Consider the following 26,700-nt stretch of genomic DNA (forward strand, 5'->3'; position numbering starts at 1 on the left):
GAGCTCGCTCCAATCTCCCCTCCCGGGACCTGCCTGAGGGCCTCTGCCGGCAAGGCACTCAGACGGCCTTAAGGTCTCCGCTTGGGCGAGCTATCTGTGGAGGCCCGAGGAACAATTTCCACCGATCCTCGGGCCTCTCAGTTCAGGTGCGTGCTGGTCACGTAGGGCCGAGTCTGGACTCAAAAACTAGGCCCACACTAATTTCTAGGTCCTTTGTTTAGGAGTAGATATCTGAATTCTGTCAATTTGATGCACAGCTAAAAATGGAATCATCATTAGATTATGACCTGATAAGTTGTAGCCAAACGGATCTACTTAAGAAGATTCACAAAGCTAAACAAATCTAATTCTGATGTTCCAGATGAATTTCCCATTAGAAGCAGCAGTAATGTTAATGTCTGCCATAGGAATCTTTAACAAACTGAGTGCAAGCTCCTGAGAGAATAGGGATCAAAAATAAGTGAGAATCAGTGAATGTCATACTCAATGATGTCAGGGTCATTGGGGTAGATTATCATGTTGCTGCCTGGGCATAAAACTGGCATTGCAGATCGGCCACCCATCATAGAAACCGCCCAATGTTCATCGGTAGTCGGTGGGAGGTAGTGGTATAGGTGGCTGGCAGCGACCTGTGTTCTTTAAATGTGGGGTCAGAAACAGCACTCCTGCTCCTTCCTGGCTCCACATTCAGGTAAGTTACTTACCTTCTTTGTTGTAGGTAATCTTTAGGCTTGGTTACCCTGAGTGCAGCCCACAATGGGGGGGGGGGGGGGGGGGGGTGGCGGGGGGGTGCTGACTCAGGGCAAACCAATCTTGGAGAGGGTACCTCAAACAGGCACCTTATTTGCTTTTGCAAAGGCCTAATGCCTGCTTCAGGCATGGATAAAGGATGCCTCTTGTTTGTTCTTACCCAATATGGCAGGCAGCACACTTCCAGTCTGCCATTTTGGGGCCTTAGTTGTCCACACAGTGCTCTAAAAACAGGCGCTGCGCGATGCAATTTCTGGGCCCAAGTTTTTAACGTGGATGTTTTCTGTGATACTAAGAAGCCACCTACAGCTGAAGGAAGAAATTGCACTGTGGCAAAATGAAAGATAATATAACTATCAGTCAGTGGAAATGACCATGTACAATATACAACTTTGATATCTAGGTGCTAATATCTACTGAAAGCAATACAATCTGAGGGGACTACTACTACACCAGCAACTCAGGCCAACAAGTTTGACTTGAAAATAATAAATTATGTTTTGAAGCCAGAAGTTGATGCCAATTAATGTGTGCAAAAGGTAAGAACTAGTAGAGAAAAAACAATCTTTGGGAAAACTTTACAAACATTTTGTCAAACCTTTACAAAAATATTAGACTATCAACACAATTTAAGGATAAAAAATTGAACTAAAAAGAGAGGTAACTTGCACTTGTATTCTGCCTTATCACACCTTCAGGAAATCCCAAAGTACTTCACAACCAATGAATTACTTTTGAAATGCAGTCACCATTATTATGTAGGCAAGAGAGTAAAAAAGTGCTAGTCACAAAATAAACTGCTACTGAGAACAACAGAAAAAGATCCGAAGTGCAGTACCAATATGAGGACTCATTTGCATTGAGAATTAAGGAAGGCTATGTATATACACAGCACCAAAGTCTTAAAGGAACAGTCTCCCAACATCCCCCACCCCCCACAATTTGGTGGATGGTCTATTAATATTATGTGGAGATAAAATGAGAAAGAAAAAAAAATACATTTTATACATTGTGCTAATAAACATGATTTATAAATAGTTATATTTAAATATATACTTGAGGGCACTTACCAAAATCACTGGTGGTCCAATCAGCATCATTGCCTCCAGTTCCTTCGAAGTGGTCCAAAGAAAACATCTTTGAAACTCTTCTAAACAGTTTCGGTGGTCTTTGAATGGATGCTCCACTGCTCATCGCTCCATAAGTTTGGCGACCTGCTCTGGGATTCTTCTGGGCATCACTGAAACACTCTCTAACATCCTGCCAAGTTCTTTTATTGCAAGAGATCACATTCAATCACTCTACAACCTTGATCCAGGCCCCGATATTAGGAGGGAGGCGGGTTGGCAGCGGGGGGTCGACTGGGCGCGTGGTTCCGGGCTTCCCGTTGCAGACCTGCGCAGCGGGCGCACTGCGCACCCGCATCACAGGCTGTCAGCAGGAGGAGCCCTATTTAAAGGGGCAATCCTCCAGGATGGAACAGCCCAGAGGCAAGGCTGCTCCTAGGTTCTCAGACTCCTCACTCCAGGTGCTGCTCGATGGGGTCAGGAGGAGGAGGGAATCGTTTTTTCCAGCGGACGGGAGGAAGTGGCCTGCCTCTGCCACCAAGAAGGCCTGGCTCGAGGTGGCAGAGGAGGTCACCAGCAGCAGTAACATCTCCCGAATCTGGGTCCAGTGCAGGAAGCGCTTTATGACCTAACCAGGTCAGCCAAAGTGAGTATATGTACGCATTCTCCCACACTCCATCTTCCACATCACCTCCACCACCACACAACTCCTTCTGCACTGCCACCACAATGCTCTCGCATCACTCCTCACATCCGGTCAACCATTACCCTCACCTTGCCTGCACTTACTCACCGCCCCAGTTCCCATTCGAGCACTACCACGCAACCAAATCCTCATTAAATCTCATGGCTATGTCTCACACGCACCCACCCATGCATCTCCCTCACGGTCACCCCCACCCACACCAATGCATACAGCGAGTCACTATGCAACCATCACTCAATCACGCCTCTCTGTGTTTTGCCTTGATAGGAGGAGAGGGCAAGGGCCGGAGGGTGCCCGCCACACCAGGTGGTCCTCACCGACGCAGAGCAACAGGCACTGGAATTAAGCCGTACGCTGGAGTGCCTGTCTGTGGCGGACGCCAAGACTGGGAGCGCACAAGCGGCTGGTGACAGAAATCTAACACTCATCACTCATGATAGTGAATGATCTTAACATCACTTGGCATCTGCAGCACCTCAACATCAGTCCACATGCTTAATATTGCTTTCTGTTCTCTTGCAGGGCCATCTGCGACCGCCGTGACTGCGGAAGGCGATTCTTCAGAGGCCGGGGCATCGTCACATCTGAGCCAGCCATCCACCAGTGCAGATACATACACCTCGGTGGCTCCCTGTCCTCAGTTAGTTGGGGTTGCATATGGTGAGTCACTACACACGTGAGCCCGAGCAGACCCTGGTGGCAGGGGCAGCCATGGAGAGTCCGTGTCGGTGGGAGCACTCTTCTCCAGGCTCTGCTCAACTGGACCCAGATGCTGAACCCTGGGGGCCAGCCATGAAAAGGAGAGTCATCGAGGGCCAGCAGCACATTGCCGAGATACTGGAACAGTTGCCACCCGCACTCTCCACAATCACGCAGAGGATGGAGGAGTCCAACTCCTGCATGAGTGGAATACTGTCACAGGGACGTGAAGGCATCTCTGAGATAGTGTCTCGGGTAAATGCGGGATATCTGTGATGGAGGGAAGGCTAGCCTCCATCGAGCTTCAAGCACAGCTCAGCAATGAGTCCATTCAGGCCCTGACAATGGCCGTTCGGATTCAGGGTGAGCAACATTCTGCCACCTTAAACAGGCTGACAGATACATTACAACTGGCCTTCCAAGGCTTCACACAAGTCCTCCAAACTGTCGTCCAGCAGGGTAAAAGGAGTGATGTGGGCCTGGCCCAGGAGAGGGATGATGGCGAAAGGGGACATGGAAGTGGGGACGCCACTCAAAGCGCTCCCACGTCTCACCCGTTGCCCCCCTCTCAACCAGTAACCGCTATGCTGCCTCCTCTCCAGGTGGTTGAGTCTTCCCCTGCGCAGGTGCAGGTGGAGCAATCTTTGGAAGGGTCCTCATGGGCACCGAAACTCAGACGGCGTCCGCGCAAAGCATTTCATCGGTCAGGGCATGGATAAGAGCAACCTGCCACTACCTCTGCTGAAGCCACAGGGGTAGCACAATGTAGGGTTCCCGTAAACGTAAGACTAAGGTTTTGGGAGCACAAAGGGGATGCACAAGGGTGTATGACGGAATATCATGTTTTTCATTTAGATTTGTATCTTTTGCCACTCACATTAAATATGGTTATCACCACTACTACCCACACCTGATGCCACCCATTGGGTCACTGCAGAGTGGGTGTAGGTGTATTTGCAGGGCTCTTTTGTGCAGACGACTGAGAGACGCTGGTGATATCCCCGGTGGCACCCTGGAAGGATCCAGAGGAGAAGATTTTGAGGGCAGTGGTGACTTTGACAGCAACAGGTAAGAAGATGGTGCTCGGGCCAGCCGGGAGCAGCTCGGCATCAAGGAGGCTGCAGATGTCCACGACTACATGTCGAGTGAATCTGAGCCTCCATGTGCACTGCTCCTCAGAGAGGTCCAGGAAGCTGAGCCTCGGTCTGTAGACCCTGTGGCGAGGGTTGTGCCTTCTGCGACGCATCTCTCTCTGCGGTTGGCCTTCCTCCTGTTGTGGAGCTCCATGTGTCTGAGGTGGACGGCGTGGCCGGCGATGCTGTTCGTCCTCTGATGAGGTCATGACTGCAGCTATGGAGGCCCCCATCTGCAAGATGTATGTTTGAGGGGATCCGCAAGGTAGGTAAATGTCTCTGCACACCGGGGTTGAGATTCCAAGTTGGTGAATTTTAGTGTTAGGAGGAGGGCGGTGCAGGCCGGACTTTGTCCAAAGTGACAGTGTGGCCTCCTGCAATGAGTGAGGGTCTCCCCCCAACCTGTCAAATGGACCTTTGCAGCTCCCACAGGCTGGTGGCTGCAACACGTCTGTTTCAACTGGGAGTGTTTCCCCCAGCACGGGAAACACGCTCTGTTGAGATGAAAATCCCACCCCTCCTAAAATATTATGTCAATCAGGTCTGCAAATGACCTGAACTATCTAAATAATTGCTTTAAGTGGGATCCCGCCGGCTTTAATTGCCGGTGGGAGTCCTGCATGCGGGGTCTGCTTGTGCATCTAAGCCCGTCATTGGGGAACCCGGAAGTGGGCAGGTTGGAGCCGGGCTCCAGACCCGCTCCGGGATTCACGGATTTTAGCGACCCCCCCGCCACGAACGCACCTGCTCGGCCATCCTAAAATTGACCCCCCTAGTCTATCCACAGGCTCCTACAAGGTATGAATCTTTCAATTTTTAAAATGTATTTATCTAGAAGTTTAAGTTAAAGTATTCACCACCCCACAAACACATACACATTTACCTTCTTCTTCAATAACAGAGTATTTTAAGTTTCTTAATACAGTAACTTTTAGAAAATTTCCCTCAAACTAATAAAAACATTCTACCCAGCACAGATTTCACAGTACTTGCAAAAGTTGGTACTTTTGTAAATTTTGATAAAATATGTATTTACCTTTCATTGTTTCCCAGGCTATGAAAGAATCAACCAATGACATTCCGCTTTTATAATAAGATGCTGTAATTTCCAACCAATCTGCTTCCAGGGTGCAGATGGTTTGGCCCTTCCTTGTTACTCTGAGAGACAGATTGCCCTCATGGTAGGATCGCCGACTGAAGTCTTCATCAGAAACATTGAAAGCAGCAAACAGTTTGAAATCTAGAATGACAATTTAAATACTGTCAGAATACTGGGAAAAGTACAGTAAAGCAATGAACAAAGCAAAGCAACAGGTCAAATATACTCTGCCTATAGAGCCAGAATCAGTACAATTCAAAAGGTAATTTAGTAACACAAAGTGGGTAACTTTGACCTAACCTGCCCTGCGGGAAACTGACAGGATTGGTTCGGCTGCTCATTTTACAACCCACCCGATTTTACTTTCCATTGGAAAGGGTGACTGAACAGATCCCGTCAGTGGGCGCGGTGTAAAGCAGGTGGCCAATCTGAACCTGTCAGTGAGGGTGGTGTAAAACAGGCGGCTGAAACAGATCCCATCAGTTACCCCCTTTTAAAGACTTTTTCTCAGAATTGTAGATGGTTGTGCAGAGGACATGCACAAAAGTGTATTCTTTCCCCAAGCTTCTTAATCATTTTTTTTTGGTAATTTTTATGAGGCTAAAAATCTCAGTTCCCTTGGCCATGAATTTTCTGAAGCAGAGAAGACAGGCAAGCTGACTGGCTTCCAGACTACTTCGAATGCCATTTTGAGCTGAACCAAAAGGAAAAGTATGAGCAGATTGGGAATGACTCCCCCTTTTTCCTCCATTGGGCTCTGTCTAACAATGCTTCGCAGTACCATGGATCTGTAATTCACTGGCATGGGATACTGAACATGGTATCGAAGGTATTGGTGCTCCAAAGCACGGTGCCACCCGACTCTGATCAGTTGTGACAATGGAGAATATTAGTCAGTTGGTGGTTTCTAAGTGCCATCTGATGTACAATCTGGCCCTTTGGAGAATGCTCCTCTACTGTGCTTCACCTGCAAGCCTGGTTGACAATTAACCAAACTCATCACAGGCTCTAATTGGTGCGGTCAAGTGTCAGGCAGCTCTAGTACTTGAGCGTGTGATCTATGGATTGTGAAACAAGTGTTCTTATTGGCATGTTGTACTTAATATTTCTATAGTAATAATATCTTCCATTGGTTAGAAAATTGCAGTGCATTTCTGTTACAGATGGACAAAAATGATACTTGTGATGAAAGCTGTATATTTTTAAGAGGCAGGTATATCGAAAAAGTCTACTTTATAGTCATGATTTCTCACTACTTGCTGTCTTATGTCTTCCTTGCTGAGACGATATTTAACGGTTGCTGCAACAAAACATTCTTAGATCATAAAATATAATTCAAAACTCTGAGATATAAGTCTATTTTTTGTCCTCTCACATAGATTTTTATTGCAGTCTGATGTGTATTTGACCCTGGGAGGGTTCTCCACAGGATCAGATACAACTCAGACTTCACTATAATCTGGCCTGTGATACACGTGCACCCAGAATTAAAAAGAGTTTGTTATTGCTCTGCGTCCATCTAACAAGAGTGGCTTATGTCACTTTTATAGGATACTGGATTGAGAGTAATTTTTTTCTAGTTATATTTCATATTGTTGAGGGAAATGCACTGTAACAGATGTTTCGTTATAATAAAGGTGGAGTAAATTTAGGACTTTCTATACTTGAGAATCTGACTGCTTGAATATGTAACCTGCAAATAAAAAACAATTTTAACCACACAATAGATACTTATGAAAGAAAAGTGATTTTTAAAAAAGATAACCATAATACAAACCTTCCTTTGGTTGAATGGAAGGACAGCTTTCTTTTCCAATCCCTTTCTCTCGCCCCTGCAAAAGTTCTTCCTCTGGTGCTGGCCCATTCTCTAAAACATTAGTGATTTTATTACACCAGTGTTCTCCTTCCACTGCAGATTCAACAGGCTTTCTGGTCAAAGACCCCTCACCAGATTTTATATAATTATCATCAGGATTACGCTTTCTTTGATCTGGCAATTTAAAGTAGACATCCTGTCCCAAATCTACATCTGGTTCTGTTGAGAATTTTGTACCATTGCAGGCCTTTGGCTGGGAACTGAGTTGATTTAAAAATCCGATGAACTTCATTCCTTTCTTGGCTGAATCATTCACCTAAAATTCAACAACACAGAGGAAAAAAATAGTATTTAGGTCAATTTCAAAACAAATATATTCCACCTATAATTTTAAAAATTGTTGAGCAGCAATTTGCATACGAAGCATATGCAACAGGTCGTGGTTCTATGAGGAGGGCAAGTAGGTAGAAATCATGGGTCACTCCCAAGCGTGCAATTTCAGGGAGGGGCTCTATTGTCATGCAACACTCCGGCCGTGTTGAACAGTGTCCTAGGGCAATTGTGCCAAGATCTCCAGGAAGGGGTTGAGTTTCTTCTATGCCTCCTTACTGAACTATTGCCTCCTTAAGCAGACCTCTTCTGATACATCCTCGGGGGAACAGTGTGGTCAATAGATTCTGGTAGAAGGGTACTTCCTAGATAGTCTTTTCCTTTGGTGCAGCCTTATCCTCTATGTTTCTCTCATTTCCTCTTCCTCCTGCTCCTCTCCTACCCCCATTAAGAGAATATATATGGGAATGCTGTTTGTGAATGCCATGAAGGCTCCATGAAAGAAGGTTGGGAAGCAAATGGTTTCTCTACCTGAAACTGCTGAAAGACAGCTTGCAGAATTTTTTCTTAGCAACACACCTGAGAAAAGATTTTTCTAATCGGTTCAGTCAAAGCTGATATTTCAGACAATGTTTGCAGACAGTCAAAGCCTGTGAACTCAGCCAGTTCCTGATTTAACAATTCATGCAGATAACCTATCCTGCTTTTCTATAGGCTTCAGTTAAGCCAGGTGCAATTCTGGCTTAAAATTTGGAATTTCTGGAGCAGCAGGATTTGCCTTGATTATGCTATCATTTCTTTATATCCACCACTGGTGAGGGCAGGAGAGCACATCTTCTGCCAGTGCCCGTTACCACCAGAATTTCGCATGCATTTTAGAATGCCATGGTGTACCTGACCTATAAACCAAATTTCAACCTCCTATGCCTGAACGAACCCACTTTTGTATCCCCAAAAAATCAGGGAATCTTGGGCCCTCATTGCCATTTTGTTCATGTAAATGAAGCAGATTTGCTCCGGTCACAACTGTGGAAAAATTATGTCTGCCGAGCCACTAATCATTTCTGATACGTATGCAGTAGATCTATTCCTGTCAGGCCAAAATATGCGTTAACAGCTCCATTGCAAATGCAAAGGGTGCAACTATAAAATGAGCCAGAACAAGAAAAAATAAAAAAATTAGCTCACTGATAAGACTCAAAGATGATCAATTATACACACGCATAGAGTATACTCAGGTGCTCTCCAGGGACCTGATTTACTGACACAGCATTCATTTGTTTGCCTTTATTTATGAACTCCATGGATTCATTCTCGACTCTAGTAGTGACTCAACTGGCCTCACTGAAAAGCAAGCATTATTAAGATGGTACCTTGTCTAACAGTCCTTTCACAACATCACTGGAGTGTGTTTGATTGTTTACAGACCATTCTTCAACAAGTAGCTTGTAGTGTCTTTGTTCTCCTTGTTCTGACTTCTTTATACTGCATTGAAGTAAAATAAACAGAAACTATATAAGAATAATGAACACTTTTTGTTAGCTTTATAAGAATTAAGATTTTCTGTGGACATACACAGGAAACAACTAAAAGCTGGCATTTCTATTCACATTAGAATTGATTTAACCATAAAATGTCTCACAGTCTGAGTTAGTTTCTGTTTAGGAAAGGCCATTGTACCATGAAGTGGAAGGAAGAACATTTTCAGCTAACTGTTAAAAAAGTTTTGTGTCAGATCAGTTTGCTTTCTCTTTGTTTAGCCTAGTTCACCTATCGTAAACTGAGACTCTTCAGCCTCAAAGTTCCACTGTTATAACATTAAAATATTTAATAGGAACTAAGAGCAGAATAGGTTTAGGGGGCTGAAATTATACAGGGGTTCCATCGGTCTCTCAACGTAATTCCAGCAGGAGACAGGTGGAATCCCTGCGGAATAGCAGCCCCTATTGGTGGAAATGTGTTAGTGTTGTGCAAATATATTGATGGTTTCAAAACAAGACCCAGTTGTTATCCTTGTAATGCACAGTAACTGGAGGAATTAAGCTCACCAAATTAAATTCCATGCCAAGATTTGACTGTCTGTAGTACTGAATGATGGTAGCATTATAGTTGTATCATAGTACACTACAGCACAGAAGGAAACCATTCAGCCTATCATGCCTGTGCCAGCTCTTTGAAAGAGCTATCCAATTAGTCCCACTCCCCTGCTTATTCCCCATAGCCCTGTAAATTTTTCCCTATGAATAATTTATTCGATTCCCTTTTGAAAGTTATTATTGGATCTGCTTCCACCACCCATTCAGGCAGTGCATTCCCGATCATAACAACTCTGCGTAAAAAATGTTTCCTCATGTGGCTTCTGATTCTTTTGCCAATCACCTTCAATCTGTGTCCTCTGGTTACCGACCCTTCTGCCACTGGAAACAGTTTCTCCTTGTTAGGATAGAGAGGGGGATAAAAAAGGAGGTGGCGGGGGGGGGGGTGGCAATTTTGGTTAAGGAAACAATTACAGTTGTGAGGAGGGATGATATTTTAGAAGGAGCATCAAATGAGGCCTTATGGGTTGAGCTAAAGAACAAAAAAGGGGCAGTCACACTACTGGGAGTGTACTATAGACCCCCAAACAGTCAGAGGGCGATAGTGGAGCAAATATGAGGGCAAATTTCTGAGATGTGCAAAAACATTAGCGCAGTAATAGTAGGGGATTTCAACTACCCTAATATTAACTGGGATACAAACAGTGTGAATGGTAAAGAGGGCACAGAATTCTTAAATTGCATACAGGAGAATTTTTTTAGCCAGTATATAGCAAGCCCAACGAGAGGAGAGGCAGTTCTGGATTTAGTTCTAGGAAATGAAGAGGGGCACGTCGAAGAAATAGCAGTGGGAGAGCATTTTGGTGGTAGTGATCATAATAGTTAGTTTTAGCATAGTTATGGAAAAGGACAAAGGCAGAGCAGGAATTAAAGTTTTCAATTGGGGAAAGGCCAATTTTACTAAACTGAGAAGTGATTTAGCAGAAGTAAACTGGAAACAGCTACTTGAAGGTAAATCAGTGTCAGAGCAGTGGGAGACATTCAAAGGGGTGATTCAAGGGGTTCAGGGTAAACATGTTCCCATTAAGAAAAAGGGTGGGGCTGCCAAATCTAGAGCCCTCTGGATGTCAAGAAGCATTCAGGGTAAGATGAGGCAGAAAAAGAAAGCCTATGATAGACACCAGGAACTCAATACTACGGAAAGCTTAGAGAAGTATACAAAGCGCTGGGTTGAAGTTGAAAAGGAAATGAGGGAAGCAAAGAGAGGGCATGAAAAAATATCAGCAGGTAAAATCAAAGAAAACCCAAAGATGTTTTATAAATACATTAAGAGCAAGTGGATAAGTAAGGAAAGAGTAGGGCCTATTAGAGACCAAAAAGGTAAACTGTGGAGGCGGAAGATGTGGGTATGGTTCTTAATGAATACTTTGCATCTGTCTTCACAAAGGAGAGGGATGATACAGGGATTGAAGTTAAGGAGGAGGAATGTGAAATATTGGATGGGATAAACATAGTGAGAGAGGAAGTATTAAGGGGATTAGCATCTTTGAAAGTGGATAAATCACCAGGGCCGGATGAAATGTATCCCAGGCTGTTAAAAGAAGCCAGGGAGGAAATAGCGGAGGCTTTAACAATCATTTTCCAAACTTCACTGGATACAGGCGTAGTGCCGGAGGATTGGAGGACTGCTAACGTTGTACTGTTGTTTAAAAAGGGAGCGAAGGATAGACCGAGTAATTACAGGCCAGTCAGCCTAACCTTGGCGGTGGGCAAATTATCGGAATCAATTCTGAGGGACAGGATAAACTGTCACTTAGAAAGGCACAGTGTAATCAAGGACAGTCAGCACGGATTTGTTAAGGGGAGGTCGTGTCTGACTAACTTGATTGAATTTTTCGAGGAGGTGACTAGGAGGATTGATGAGGGTAGCACAATTGATGTAGTCTACATGGATTTTAGCAAGGCTTTTGACAAGGTCCCGCATGGCAGGTTTCAAAAAAGTAAAGGCCCATGGGATCCAAGGGAATGTGGCAAATTGGATCCAAAACTGGCTCAGTGGCAGGAAGCAAAGGGTAATGGTCGATGGGTGTTTTTGTGACTGGAAGGCTGTTTCCAGTGGGGTGCTGCAGGGTTCGTTACAGGTCCTTTGCTTTTTGTGGTATATATTAACGATTTGGACTTAAACGTAGGGGGCATGATTAAGAAATTTGCGGATGACACAAAGATAGGCCGTGTGGTTGATAGTGAGCAGGAAAGCTATAGACTGCAGGAAGATATCAATGGACTGGTCAGATGGGCAGAAAAGTGGCAAATGGAGTTCAATCCGGAAAAGTGTGAGGTAATGCATTTGGGGAGAGCAAACAAGGCAAGGGAATACACAATAAATGGGAGGATACTGAGAGGTGTAGAGGAAGTGAGGGACCTTGGAGTGCATGTCCACAGATCCCTGAAGGTAGCAGGACAGGTAGATAAGGTGGTTAAGAAGGCATATGGAATACTTTCCTTTATTAGCCGTGGCATAAAATATAAAAGCAGGGATGTTATGCTGGAACTGTATAAAACACTAGTTAGGCCACAGCTTGAGTACTGCGCACAGTTCTGGTCACCACCTTACAGGAAAGATGTGATTACACTAGAGAGGGTACAGAGGAGATTTACGAGGATGTTGCCAGGACAGGAGAATTTTAGCTATGATGACAGATTGGATAGGCTGGGTTTGTTTTCTTTGGAACAGAGGAGGCTGAGGGGTGAGTTGATTGAGGTGTACAAAATTATGAGGGACCTAGATAGAGTGGATAGGAAGGACCTATTTCCCTTAGCGGAGGGGTCAATAACCAGGGGGCACAGATTTAAAGTTATTTGTGGAAGGATTAGAGCGGAAATTAGTAAAAATGTTTTCACTCAGAGGGTGGTGGGGGTCTGGAACTCACTGCCTGAGAGGGTGGTAGAGGTAGAAACCCTTAACTCATTTAAAAAATACCTGGATGCACATCTGAAGAGCCGTAACCTGCAATGCTACGGACCAAATGCAGGAAAGTGGGATTAGGCTGGGTGGCTCGTTTCCCAGCTGGCACGGACACGATGGGCCGAATTGGCTCCTTCTGTTCCGTAAATTTTCTATGATTCTATGATTTACTCTATCAAAACCGTTCATGATTTTGAATACCTCTATCAAATCTCCCCTTAACCTTCTCCGCTCTAAGGAGAACAACCCCAGCTTTTCCCATCTCTCCACATGAATGAAGTCCTTCATCCCTGGTACCATTCTAGTAAATCTCCTCTGCACCCTCTCTCAGGCCTTGACATCCTTCCTAAATTGTGGTGCACAGAATTGAACACAATGCTCGAGCAGAGGTCTAACCAGTGTTTTATAAAAGTTTACCACAACTTCCTTGCTCCCTGCCTATATTAATAAAGCCCAGGAGCCCAAATGCTTTTAACAGCCTTCTCAACTTGTCTTGCCACCTTCAAAGATTTGTGTACATACACCTCCAGGTCTCTCTGTTCCTGTACCCCCTTTAAAATTGTACCATTTAGTTCATATTGCCTCTCCTCATTCTGCCTACCAAAATGTATCACTTCACACTTCTGTTAAATTTCATCTGCCACGTGTCTGTCCATTTCACCAGTCTGTCTATGACCTCCTGAACTCTGTTATTATCCGCTCCCTTCTTTACTACATTTCTGAGTTTCGTGTCATCTGCAAACTTTGAAATTATACCCTGTAGCCCCAAGTCCTGGTCATTAATATATATCAAAAAGAGCAATGGTCCTAATACCAACCCTTGGGGGATACCACTTTATACTTCCCTCCAGTCTGAAAAACAACCGTTCACCAATACTCTCTGCTTTCTATCCCTTAGCCAATTTTGTATCCATGCTGCTACTGTCCCTTTAATCCCATGGGCTTTAATTTTGCTTCCAGTCTATTATGTGGTACTTTATCAAATGCCTTTTGAAAGTCCACATACACAACATCAACTGCACTACCCTCATCAACCCTCTCCGTTACTTCATCAAAGAACTCAATCAAGTTAATCAAACACGATTTTCCTCTAACTAATCTGTTCTGACTTTCCTTTATTAGCCCATGCTTTTCCAAGTGCCAATTAATTTTGTCCTGGATTATTGTCTCTGAAAGTTTCCCCATCACTGGCGTTAGGCTGACTGGCCTGTAATTGCCGGCTTTATCCCTCTCTTTTTTTGAACAGGGGTGTAACATTTGCATCCTCCAGTCCTCTGGCACCGCCCCCTTTTCTAAGGAGGATTAGAAGATTATGGCCAGAATCTCTGCAATTTCTACCCTTACTTCCCTCAGTAACCTAGGATGCTTCCTCTCTGGACATGGTAACTTTTTTTTACTTTGAGTACTGACAGCTTTTTAAGTACCTCCTCTTTGTCTATTTTTATCCTATCCAATATCGCTACTACCTCATCCTTTACTGCTACATTGGCAGCATCCTCTTCTCTAGTGAAGACCGATGCAAAGTATTTATTTAGTACCTCAGCCATTCCCTCTGCCTCTACAAGAAGATCTCCTTTCTTTTGTCCCTATTCGGCCCCACCCTTCCTTTTACTATTTATATATTTATAAAAGACTTTTAGGTTCCCTTTTAAGTTAGCCGTTAATATATTCTCATATTCTCTCTTTGCCCCTTTTATTCCCTTTAATAGATCTCCTCTGTACTTTCTGTATTTAGCTTGGTTCTCTACTGTAATATGAACCGTACATTTGTCATAAGCCTCCTTTTTTTGTTTAATTTTAATCTCTATATCTTTAGTCATCCAGGGAGCTCTAGCTTTGGATGTCCTTCCTTTCCCCTTTGTGGGAATGTGTCTACTCTGTACCCGAACCATCTCCTTCTTGAAAGCCTCCCATTGTTCAATTACTATTTTGCCTACCAATTTTTTGATTCCAATCCACCTGGGCAAGATCCCTTTTTAACTCACTGAAATTAGCCCTCCTCCAGTTAAGTATTTTTACACTTGATTGTTCCTTGTCCTTTTCCATAACTATTTTAAACCAAATGATATGATCACTGTTCCCCAAATTCTCCCCCACTGAAACATGATCCACCTGCCCTACTTCATTCCTCAGAACTAGATCCGGCACTGCTTCTTTCCTCTTGAGGCTGGATCACTGATCAAGGAAGTTCTCTTGTATACATTTCAGGAATTCCTCTCCCTCTTTGCCTTTTACACTGTTCCTATCCCAGCCTATATTGGGATAATTGAAGTACCCCATTATCACTACTCATAGTTGCATCTTTCTGTAATTTTCCTGCAAATTTGTTCCTCTATCTCCTTCCCACTATTTGGTGGTCTATACACCCATTAGTGTAATAGCTCTTCTATTGTTCCTTAATTCTAACCAAATAGATTCTGTCTTTGACCCCTCAACTGCATCATCCCTTTCCAGCGCTATAATAGTTTCTTCAATCAATACTGCCACCCCCCTCATTTCTTTCTTTCCCTATCTTTCCTGAATACACTGTAGCCAGGAATATTAAGTACCCAATCCTCCCCTTCTTTGAGCCAGGTCTCTGTTATTGCCACTATATCCCATGTGGCGACTTGTGCCTTCAGTTGACTAACCTTATTTACCATGTTACGTGCATTTACACCCTTGCACTCCAAACTTATCTTAGACTGCCGCGCATTTGCCCCCCTGTTTGATCCCTCCTATTTCTGAACTATTCTTTTCCCTAGTGCTATTTGTCTCTTCTAGTCCTCTGTGCACCTTGTTTCTCCTTTTTAATGTTTCATTCTGGTGCCCATCCCCCAGCCAAATTAATTTAACCCCTCCCCCACAGCACTAATTAACCTCCCGTGAGGACATTGGTCCCAGCTCTGTTGAGGTGCAACCTGTCTGTCTTGAACAGGTCCCTCCTGCCCCAGAACTGGTCCCAATGCCCCAGGAATCTGAAGCTCTCCCTCCTGCACCATTGCTCCAGCCACGCATTAACCTGTCTTATCTTACTATTCCAATAGTCGTTAGCGTGTGGCACTGGGAGTAATCCAGAGATTGCTACCTTTGAGGTCCTGCTTTTTAACTTCATCCTTAGCTCCTGAAATTCTGACTGCAGGACCTCAACCATTTTCTTTCCTATGTCATTGGTTCCCACATGGACCACAAATTTCTGGCTGTTCCCCTTCCCCCCTCAAAATGTTCTGCACCTTCTCAGTGATATCCTTTATCTTGGCCCCAGGGAGGCAACGCACCATGCGGGACTCACGTCAGCGGTTCCAGAAACTCCTGGCTATACCCCTGACTATCGAATCCCCTATAACAACTGCATTGCTACACTTTCTTGTGCCCCCTGTGCAGTCGAGTCTCCCATGGTGCCATGGATTTGCTTCTGACTGCTCTCCCCCAAGCTGTCATCACCCTCACTGATATTCAACACTGAATACCGATTTGTGAGTGCTACACTCCCAGGGCATCCCTGCACTGCCTGCCTGTTCCTCCTTCTCAGGGTAGATGTTTGTTAATTAAATATACACGTGAAGTCCATTAACTGTAGTTTGTAAAGCACATTCTACTAAAATTACTGCATGTGGCTAAAACAGTATCACTGTTGCCATGCCTGTGACTAGTCAGCGATTTCTATTGGACAATACTGCACTAAACCAGGAAACTGTTTTTGAAATGCATTTAAAAACCCCTCATCCCGTTTCCTCCCCTCTCCCTCTCACTTGTTGCCTACCCTCCCTCTTACTCCCCCCTTACCTCCGCAGCACCTATCATCTCCCCTTCTAACCCCATTCTTTTTCTCCCCACCCATATCCTCATTTTCCCATCCCTCCCACCAGCTTGATGTGAAAGCTGGTTTCCTCAGTGTTATAAATAGACATTAGCATTATAAGCACTTTAAAAACAAAGCAGGGGAAGCTGATGGTGGCAGGAGTGAGAGAAAGCTGCAGAAAAAAATGAAAACACTTGTAGTTCAATTTAAATTAAACCTATTTCTTTTAAATAAATTTTTAAAAGCGTAACTGGAAGACATGAAAGTCCTGAAACACGGCCCCCAAGGTTGGACACTGGGAGGTCTCAAAGATAAGTAGACAACAGAGCCACCTAGCTTGGAGACCAAGTAATGCAGGATTCTACATAAGTAAATCAATGCAAAAGTAACTGAAAATGTGACGGATACAGCACGACGGTAATAGCAAGATACAAGTGTAACGGTGACAAAAAACATGACAGTTATAGGAAGTAAATGTTACACAACAGGAAGTGTGTGCAGATGCAGTTCTTTTTATATGCATCTATAATATATTAAAAATCTTATGTCGGTGAGCACTTCCTGTCAATACAACTTGACTTCCTGTTGTCACGTATTTGTCACACGTTTTGTGTCAATTTTTCCCCATTATAAATTTCCGTGTCCACATTTATAATGAGTTTCACCTATGTAGACTTGTCATGCTGTGATTACATACTTGGCCGCTGCAAGCCATATTTGTGAAGTTTATCTGAAAGTGCCACTAACATCTTGTTTTTCTTTGAACTGGTGCTTCTTGTCAGATAAGTCAATTTTAAATTTTTAAGTTTAATAATTTTTCCTTCTTGCTTTGTATATTAATTTATTTTTTTTTCTCTTTAGCTTTCTGCCTCACCCCCTCATTTGTTTTAATCCAGTATCATGACGAACCTCTAGGGCTGCTTTGGCCTTTCCTGTGCTGTTTAGTGGATAGCGAGGATCTTGCTTGGTGCTCCACTCTGCCATCACACATCCCCCCCCCCACCACAACCCCAGATGTGACTGCCTCTTTGGCCCCTCTCTTCACCAGTAAACCGGCAAACTCAATTTAAAGCATTTACAGAGCTAATTCACGTAACCAGGGCGGTCTTGTCACACTCCCACGCTGACCATCCTGTGTTTGTCCCTTCCTGCTCACATGACCTTCTGCTTCATTTGTATCATCATCCACCTCCAGCTGCTGAACTCCCAGGACACTCACACAACTTTCCATCCCGCTTTGGCCTACTGTGATCCTGGGCCTGCTTCTACCACTTTCTTCCCCACTCCATTTTCAGCTGTGCACACTTCAGACTGTCGCCATTCTTTTGATTGTGGTTACTCATCTTCTCTTCCGCCACCTGTACCTTCAGCCGCTGCTGTTCCTCCAATGGTCCAATTTGTATTTCTTTCCTCAACCATCCGTATCTTCACCCACTTCAAGCTAAAGCATTCAGCCGGTCCTAATTCCTGTGCCATCCAATTCTTCTCCTTTGAAGTGCTTTATTGCACTTTAAAGAAAAAAGAATTGGATGGCAGTTTTGTAGGGACTTGTTCTAAAAATCTGTCCGTCAAATATCTGCAGCAGCACCTGTGAATTTCCTTCAATAATGGTCAGCAAAACTCTAAAAGGAAAACCTGCAGATAAATATTATACCGATGATTTCTGCTCCTTAAGTTTTTGGCGCACGTGATAAGTCTGGGAAGTGACCATTTCATTTAGCCCCTTATGATGCTGAACTGATTTTAAGGCTAAATTGGATAACTGGGTTAAAGTGCCTAAAACATTAATTTATTCTCTTGGGGCCATCCCTTTTCCCCCCTGTGCTTGCGATAAGGCAAAGGAGGATCAAGCGTGAGAAGGCTGATAGAGGGCAAAGTAGGACTGGAAGAGTGATTGAGGATTTAGCGAGGTCGGAAAGAAGATTGTTGTAAGGAAGGAGGATAAAGAGAAATCAGGGTGAGGTGAAGTAGGAGGAGAACAGGGATTGTGGGCGTGACAATAGAAAAGTGGATCGGGGGAAAAGAGATTTAGGGATCCTTGGCATAGAATACAAAAGCAAGGAATTTATGCTAAACCTTTTTAAAACACTGGTTAGGCACCATCTGGAGTATTGTGGCTAATTCTGGGCACCACACTTTAGGAAGGATGTCAAGGCTTTAGAGAGGGTGCAGAGGAGATTTAGAAGAATGGTACCAGGTATGAAAGACTTCAGTTACATGGAGAGATTAGAGAAACTGGGGTGGTTCTCTTTACAGCAGAGAAGGTTAAGGGGAGATTTGATAGACGTGTTCAAAATTATGAAGGGTTTTGATAAGAGTAAATAAGGAGAAACTGTTTCCAGTGGCAGAAGCGTCAGTAACTAGAGGGCACAGATTTAAGATAATTGGCAAAAGAACCAGAGGCCACATGAGGAAAAAGATTTTTACATAGCGAGTTGTTATGATCTGGAATCCACTGCCTGAAAGGGTGGCGGAAGCAGATTCAATAACTTTCAAAAAAGAATTGGATAAATATTTGAAGGGAAAAAATTGCAGGGCTGTGGGGAAAGAGCAGGGGAGTGGGTCTAATTGGATAGCTTTCTCAAAGAGCCGGCACAGGCACGATGGGCCGAATGGCCTCCTTTTGTGCTGTATCATTCTATGGCTATGGTAAGTGACAAGGCAGGTGATCGGGAGTGCAGGTGAAGCAGATGGGAGAAGCGGGGTGGGGGGGGGGGGGGGGGGTGGTGAAAGGATGCAGCGCCACCACTGGCAGGAGGCAGTAATCACTGACAAATTTACATTGTTTCCGTTATAAATCTGCACATAGGAATTTATAATGAAAATGTAAAAATAAGGACAGAATGTATAACTTTAAAATAGGGAATGAAGTACATCTGCACACCCTCGTCCAATTATCCTCTGCCCTCAAACCCCACTTCACCTGAAGATTAAACATGGTATTGATCTCCTGTGTGCAACACCATGGATCATTGGCTAGTACGTAGGTATATAGATAGATTTGCTATGTCCAACATTTTCAGTACAAAATAACTATACAATGTTCTATTAAACTCAAAATTAATTAAAAGTAAGACATATGTGTTTTACTGCTTTCGGTACATAGATAAATAAAGATGTTCTGACCAATTCACTTTCAAAGAAATTTATTGTGAAATAAAAAATTATAAAATAACCTTCTTCAAAATGAATGATCAGGGAGAATATATTGTACAAGAAGTCTTTAAAAATATAATATAAACATATCTGGCAACTTCAAGTTTTAAAAGAAATCACTAACTGCAATTAAATTCTAACAGTGACAGGGGTCAATTTGTTAAAATGCCCTCAGTGTAGTCCTCCCTCAGGACTCAGAATTGGATTTCTAGTCCAAGTACAACAATAAAACTTCACTTTTTAGCTACACTGCAATATTAACTCAAACAAAATGTGACAATTATTACAACCCTCTAACATGAAGCACTTGCATTTTGGAATTTTAAAATTTCAAATTAAGTCATTCATTTTTTGACATAGAGCACTTATTTACACTTCTGAAATGATGTTTTAACAAAAAAACAATTAAAGCTATGAATTTAACTTACCCTGACTTTGTCTTAGTTAATATAACTCTATAGATGTAACTCAGTGGAGATTGTTTCCTTCGTCCCACTGAAAGAATTGTAGGGTGGATAGTGGCAACAACATATCCCTTCCTGTAGTACCCTTCCAATTTAGAATTGAGGTCCAAGAGAGAGGAGATCTTGATAACATCTGGATTTGATGAACCTATAATTTTGTGCATAAAAGACAGGAAAGTGAGCACTCATTAAAGACGAACACAGATTGGATTCAGCTTGTATCTTAATTCCTATAATATGAAATATGTGGGCTATTACTTTCCATATTGCATGCCTCCACAATCACACTTACAATATAACAATCATGTCATCACAAAGTCACCGTTACAGCACACAGTGCATGCCAAAGAAAATTATAAAAGAATGCTTAAGCATAAAGAAAGTGGTTGGTGAGTGTGTGATGAACAGAATACTGTACACAGCAGTGATATTAAGAATACATTTACAGATGCAATGTTCATGAGTATTCATGTCAATCTATTGATTTACTGGGGTAAAATTTCACTTTGGGCTTGCAGTAAGTGGGGCAATTGGGCCAGCCATCTGTGAGAGGCCTGAACTATTTTGATGTTTGGGCCTTATTTAAATCTAATTTGGCGAGTTGCTGCCCACACATGCAGCAACTCGCCAAGGCTTCTTCGACAGCACCTCCCAAACCCGCGACTTCTACCACCTAGAAGGACAAGAGCAGCAGGCACATGGGAACAACACCACCCGCACGTTCCCCTCCAAGTCACACACCATCCCGACTTGGAAATATATCGCCAATCCTTCATCGTCGCTGGGTCAAAATCCTGGAACTCCCTTCCTAACAGCACTGTGGGAGAACCGTCACCACACGGACTGCAGCGGTTCAAGAAGGCGGCTCACCACCACCTTCTCAAGGGCAATTAGGGATGGGCAATAAATGCCGGCCTCGCCAGCGACGCCCACATCCCATGAACGAATAAAAAAAACATTTCCAGCAGTGACGGGTAGCCTATCCAATTGGAGGGCAAGATTTCTGTTGGGCCCAGCATCCATTTAAAGTCTGAATGCATCTCTTAAAGCTAGACGTCCTTTCACTCTCTGGAAATTTGTGCTGCTACTGGGAGATTAGGGCTGCAATATGTCTCAGGCAAGAACGCCTAGATTTAGTGACTCAGTGGTGGAGGTCCTTGTTCAGCAGGTGAGGACACATAGGCAGGTCCTCTTCCAGGATGCCCAGTCTCAGCAGCAGGGAGGAGGCAGAAAATGTCAACACCAGAACCATCACCCCCAGGACATAGGTTTAGTCCGGCAAGCACTTCAATAACCTGAGCTGGAAAACAACAGTAGGAATTATATCTTGCTATCTCTATTTCTTTGCATTTCACCTTGCCACAGTACGTCCCCCTCAGGACTCCAAACACATCCCTCCCTTATTCCATTTCGCCAATCACAACAGGACTCTGCACCATGTCTCCTTCTCATTCTAATCACACACTCTCCTGCTGCTGCTTTCACAACAGGGACAAGCAGCATTCTGCTTTTACCTGGCAACAACTCCAAAGCATTTCACTCCTCTGCTAACTGTTTCTACATTTCACACTGGAGCCACTTACTTGCATGTTACTAATCCAATACCATAACCATGGTAGCATAGTGGTTATGTTACTGGACTAGATTAATAATTCAGAGTCATGAATTCAAATCCTGCCATGGTAGCTCGAGAATTTAAATTTAATTAAATAAAAATCTGGAATAGAAAACCCATGAATTCAAATCCTGCCATGGTAGCTCGAGAATTTAAATTTAATTAAATAAAAATCTGGAATAGAAAACCCATTTGTATCAGTAATGGTGGCCATGAAACTACCGATCGTCAAAAAAACCCATCTGGTTCACTAATGTCCCATTATGAAACCTGCTGTCCTCACCCGGTCTGGCCTATATGTGACTCCAGACCCATAGCAATGTGGTTGATTCTTAATCGCCCTCTGAAATGGCCGAGCAAGCCACTCAGTTGTACAATCTCACGACAAAAAGTCATAATAAAAATAAACCGAACGGACCACTAGGCAGCGGACACGACAAAGGCAAACCAAGCCCAGTCGACCCTGCAAAGTCCTCCTCACTAACATCTGGGGACTTGTGCCAAAATTGGGAGAGCTGTCCCACAGACTAGTCAAGCAACAGCCTGACAAAGCCTGGCTGTAGTGCTGAAGACTTGTGCTCCAGAACTAGCCGCGCCTCTAGCCAAGCTGTTCCAGTACAGCTGCAACACTGGCATCTACCCGACAATGTGGAAAATTGCCCAGGCATGTCCTGTCCACAAAACGCAGGGCAAATCTAAACCGGCCAATTACCGCCCCATCAGTCTACTCTCAATCATCAGCAAAATGATGGAAGGTGTTGTCGACAGTGCTATCAAGCAGCACTTACTCACCAATAACCTGTGCACCAATGCTCAGTTTGGGTTCCGCCAGGACCACTCGGCTCCAGACCTCATTACAGCCTTGGTCCAAACATGGACAAAAGAGCTGAAATCCAGAGGTGAGGTGAGAGTGACTGCCCTTGACATCAAGGCAGCATTTGATCGAGTGTGGCACCAAGCAACCCTAGTAAAATTGAAGTCAATGGGAATCAGGGGGAAATCTCTCTAGTGGCTGGAGTCATACCTAGCACAAAGGAAGATGGTAGTAGTTGTTGGAGGCCAATCATCTCAGCCTCAGGACATTGCTGCAGGAGTTCCTCAGGGCAGTGTCCTAGGCCCAACCATCTTCAGCTGCTTCATCAATGACCTTCCCTCCATCATAAGGTCAGAAATGGGGATGTTCCCTGATGATTGTACAGTGTTCAGTTCCATTCGCAACCCCTCAGATAATGAAGCAGTCCGTGCCCGCATGCAGCATGACCTGGACAACATCCAGGCTTGGGCTCATAAGTGGCAAGTAACATTCGTGCCAGATAAGTGCCAGGCAATGACCATCTCCAACAAGAGAGAGTCTAACCACCTCCCCTTGACATTCAACGGCATTACCATTGCCGACTCCCCCACCATCAACATCCTGAGGGTCACCATTGACCAGAAACTGAACATAAATACTGTGGTTACAACAGCAGGTCAGAGGCTGGGTATTCTATGGCGAGTGACTCACCTTCTGACTCCCCAAAGTCTTTCCACCATCTACAAGGCACAAGTCAGGAATGTGATGGAATACTCTCCACTTGCTTGGATGAGCGAGCTTCAACAACACACAAGAAGCTCGACACCATCCAGGATAAAGCAGCCTGCTTGATTGGCACCCCATCTACCACCCTAAACATTCACTCCCTTCACCACCGGTGCACCGTGGCTGCGGTGTGTACCATCCACAGGATGCACTGCAGCAACTCGCCAAGGCTTCTTCGACAGCACCTCCCAAACCCGCGACTTCTACCACCTAGAAGGACAAGAGCAGCAGGCACATGGGAACAACGCCTGCACGTTCCCTTCCAAGTCACACACCATCCCAACTTGGAAATATATCACCGTTACTTTATCGTCGCTGGGTCAAAATCCTGGAACTCCCTACCTAACAGCACTGTGGGAGAACCTTCACCACACAGACTGCAGCGGTTCAAGGCGGCGGCTCGCCACCACTTTCTCAAGGGCAATTAGGGATGGGCAATAAATCTGGCCTTAACAGTGATGCCCACATCCCATGAATGATTTTTAAAAAATGTGACCACCTCCCCATCCTGCTTGCAACTTACTGTTTCTCCTCACAGCATGCACAATATGTGAAGCTGCCTCACACATTTGCACAACTATTTACAACAACCTACCTCACTCCAACTCTTTTTGCAGGAGAGGCTGGCTTACAACATAATGGAGATGACCAGAGCCGGGAGAGGGCCAGACTCCATCCAGGCTCTCAGCCAGAGGGGGGAAGACGCCATGCAGATAATTGGAGCAGGCAGCTCAAAGTGTGTCAGTGGTGGCGAGGTTGGAGGCCATTCTCAACATGGTACCTGCTTATTACTCTTATCTCAATTAATCACACATATAGGCAGCATGGCAACCTGGTGCTGCATAGCACTACCAATCATCTGCTACTGCCTAACCTTTCCATGCCATGCTGACCCTTGTCCTCTCCCCTTTTTCTAGGACCATCCCATGACTTGGACCCCTGCAGAATAAGGGGGACAACCTTCCAGAAGTAGCACCGGCACTCACTCCATCCTTCCCAAACACCAGTACAGAAATCAGCGCCCCAAATAGTATATGTAAAGCAAGTTTGAGGGGTCTGCACAGGATGAATCACAGAGTTCAAGTGAGCAGGAGCAGGGTGTTAGTGGAGAGAACAGCTAATCTGAGAGCAAGTCCAGGTCCTAGCTCTGCTGAGGAGGACAGAGATGCTGACTTTCGGGGCTCAGCCTTCAAAAGAAAACAGTTTTCTGTGCATCATCAATTGTTCGAGGTATAGGACTGCCTGCCTCGGAACGATCGCACCATGTTGCGTTGCATATTAGACAGATGGCGGAGAAAACCCACCCTTGCTCCTAAATGCTATAAAGTCTAAATGCAGACTCGTGAATTTGCTGAGTTTGGCCCACTCTATGTTGGTGTCCACCACCCTCTTCAATATCAAAGATACGTGCTTGAGCAATCAGTCCTCGAATAGATTATTACTGCAGCTGCTTCAACTGGACCTCATGTTGATGGTGAGAATGTAAGCACTGCTGCAAAGTCACTACTGCTTCAACTGGACCTCATGTTGATGGTGGGAATGTAAGAGTTGCTGCAATTGAAGCACATTTGCCTTTAATATTCCAGAGTGTCTGCACAGATTGCTTCCATTTGCGTGTGGAACTCTCTCCCAGTTATCACCTGGAACTTTGCCCCTTCTACACAAAAGTTTAAATGAAGAGTTAATCTTTGTCAAATCAGGGTTGTTACTGCATGAAGCATTGGGCGGGGCGCAAAGCTCTGAATGCAGAAGTTGAACCATGGAGTTTTCATTTGGTAATTTCTGAATAAAAGTCGGCTTTAACTACCTCAACACTACCAGGTATTCTCCCTCAATTCCCCATTAAGAGCCTATGATTCGCTGCCATGAGCCCTCAACAGATTAGGTGATAGATGTTGAGAGAGTAGTGATTGCAACTACAATGGGTTGAATTTGTTTTCTTCTATTTCAATTAATGTTGAATCTTTTAAGGTAGAGGCTGTCTTTGGTGTTTTTCGGGTTTGAAGTTTTTAGGGTATAAACAAAACACACTCCAGGATATCAAACTACAGAAAGAAATGAAACAATGCAATTTTGCAACTCCCTGGTTTCCAATTAATCTTAATCAGTTCTATCATATAATCTTTCGTGTTCACATGCTAAAGAAATTGTGACAAAATCGTGTCTTCATTATGAGGCCTTAGAATCATAGAAGCATATCGCACAACAAGAGGTCATTCGGCCCATCGTGCCTGTTGCCGGCTCTTTGAAAGGGCTATCCAATTAGTTCCACTCCCTTGCTCTTTCCCCACAGCCCTTCAAATTTTTCTTTTTCAAGTATTTATCCAATTCCCTTTTGAAAGTTACTACTGAATTTGCTTCCACCACCCTTTCAGGCAATGCATTCCAGATCATAAAAAATTGCTGCATAAAAAAAATTCTCCTCATGTTCCCTCTGGTTCTCCTTATTTACTCGATCAAAATCCTTCATGATTTTGAAAACCTCTATTAAATCTCTTCTTAACCTTCTCTGCTCTAAGGAGAACAATCCCAGCTTCTCTAGTCTCTCCACATAACTGAAGTCCCTCATTCGTGGTACCATTTTAGCAAATCTGCTCTGCACCCTCTCCAAGGCCTTGACATCCTTCCTAAAGTGTGGTGCCTAGAATTGGACACAATACTCCAGTTTAGGCATGACCAGGGATTTATACAGGTTGAGCATAACTTCTTTTCTTTTGTACTCTATGCCTCGGATCCCCAGGATCTCGTATGCTTTTTTAACACCTTTATCAACTTGTCCTGACATCTTCAAAGATTTGTGTATGTGAACCCCCAGGTCGCTCTGTTCCTGCACCCCCTTATTTTATATTGTCTCTCCTCATTCTTACTTCCAAAGGCCTCGGTAGAGTAGATTAATCCTCAGGTAAATATCCAAAGTACCAAAAATGCAAAAAAATTATTTGTGAAGGGGAGGGGAACTAGAGAAGACAGTAACTGGCAGATAAATGGCAAGTGTCCCATGACTGCAGTTTTAAATTGAATTTGTCTTCGTGATATACCACAGTGAAGAAAAACTATTTACTTAAGGCACTTGATTCTTTAAAGATTAAATTGTATTGAAAAGCTTCTATCAATATGAGACAGTTTGGCAGCTCCTACAGAAAAAAAATGGGTCCTACTCAAACTTACATCCAAACTTGGCTAATCTCATGTGGTTAAGGTTCATTCATTATTAGACTGCTTAATGCAGGAAAGTCATGATGTGGAGATGCCGGTGATGGACTGGGGTTGACAATTGTAAACAATTTTACAACACCAAGTTATAGTCCAGCAATTTTATTTTAAATTCACAAGCTTTCGGAGGCTACCTCCTTCCTCAGGTGAACGATGCGGATATTTCCGCATCGTTCACCTGAGGAAGGAGGTAGCCTCCGAAAGCTTGTGAATTTAAAATAAAATTGCTGGACTATAACTTGGTGTTGTAAAATTGTTTACAATGCAGGAAAAACTACCCTATATACGTCT

The 26,700-nt window shown here is 44.0% G+C and overlaps 1 protein-coding gene across 3 annotated transcripts in view; it reads right to left on the reverse strand.

Annotated features, from left to right (window-relative positions):
* The window catches only part of rftn2 (raftlin family member 2), a 62,692-nt gene that overhangs the window by 26,637 nt on the left and 9,355 nt on the right, over nt 1-26,700 (reverse strand). For 2 of the 3 annotated variants that reach the window (XM_067987798.1, XM_067987796.1), the window contains exons 3-6: nt 19,967-20,150; nt 8,974-9,085; nt 7,232-7,586; nt 5,392-5,595 (exon numbers count right to left, since the gene is read on the reverse strand). In XM_067987798.1, the coding sequence (XP_067843899.1) occupies nt 5,392-5,595; nt 7,232-7,586; nt 8,974-9,085; nt 19,967-20,150 (855 nt within the window). The remainder of the gene's footprint in view (nt 1-5,391; nt 5,596-7,231; nt 7,587-8,973; nt 9,086-19,966; nt 20,151-26,700) is intronic. The other variant, XM_067987797.1, reaches the window with a different exon arrangement.

This window comes from Heptranchias perlo, chromosome 7 (assembly GCF_035084215.1).
Source record: "Heptranchias perlo isolate sHepPer1 chromosome 7, sHepPer1.hap1, whole genome shotgun sequence".
Classification (NCBI taxonomy): domain Eukaryota; kingdom Metazoa; phylum Chordata; class Chondrichthyes; order Hexanchiformes; family Hexanchidae; genus Heptranchias; species Heptranchias perlo.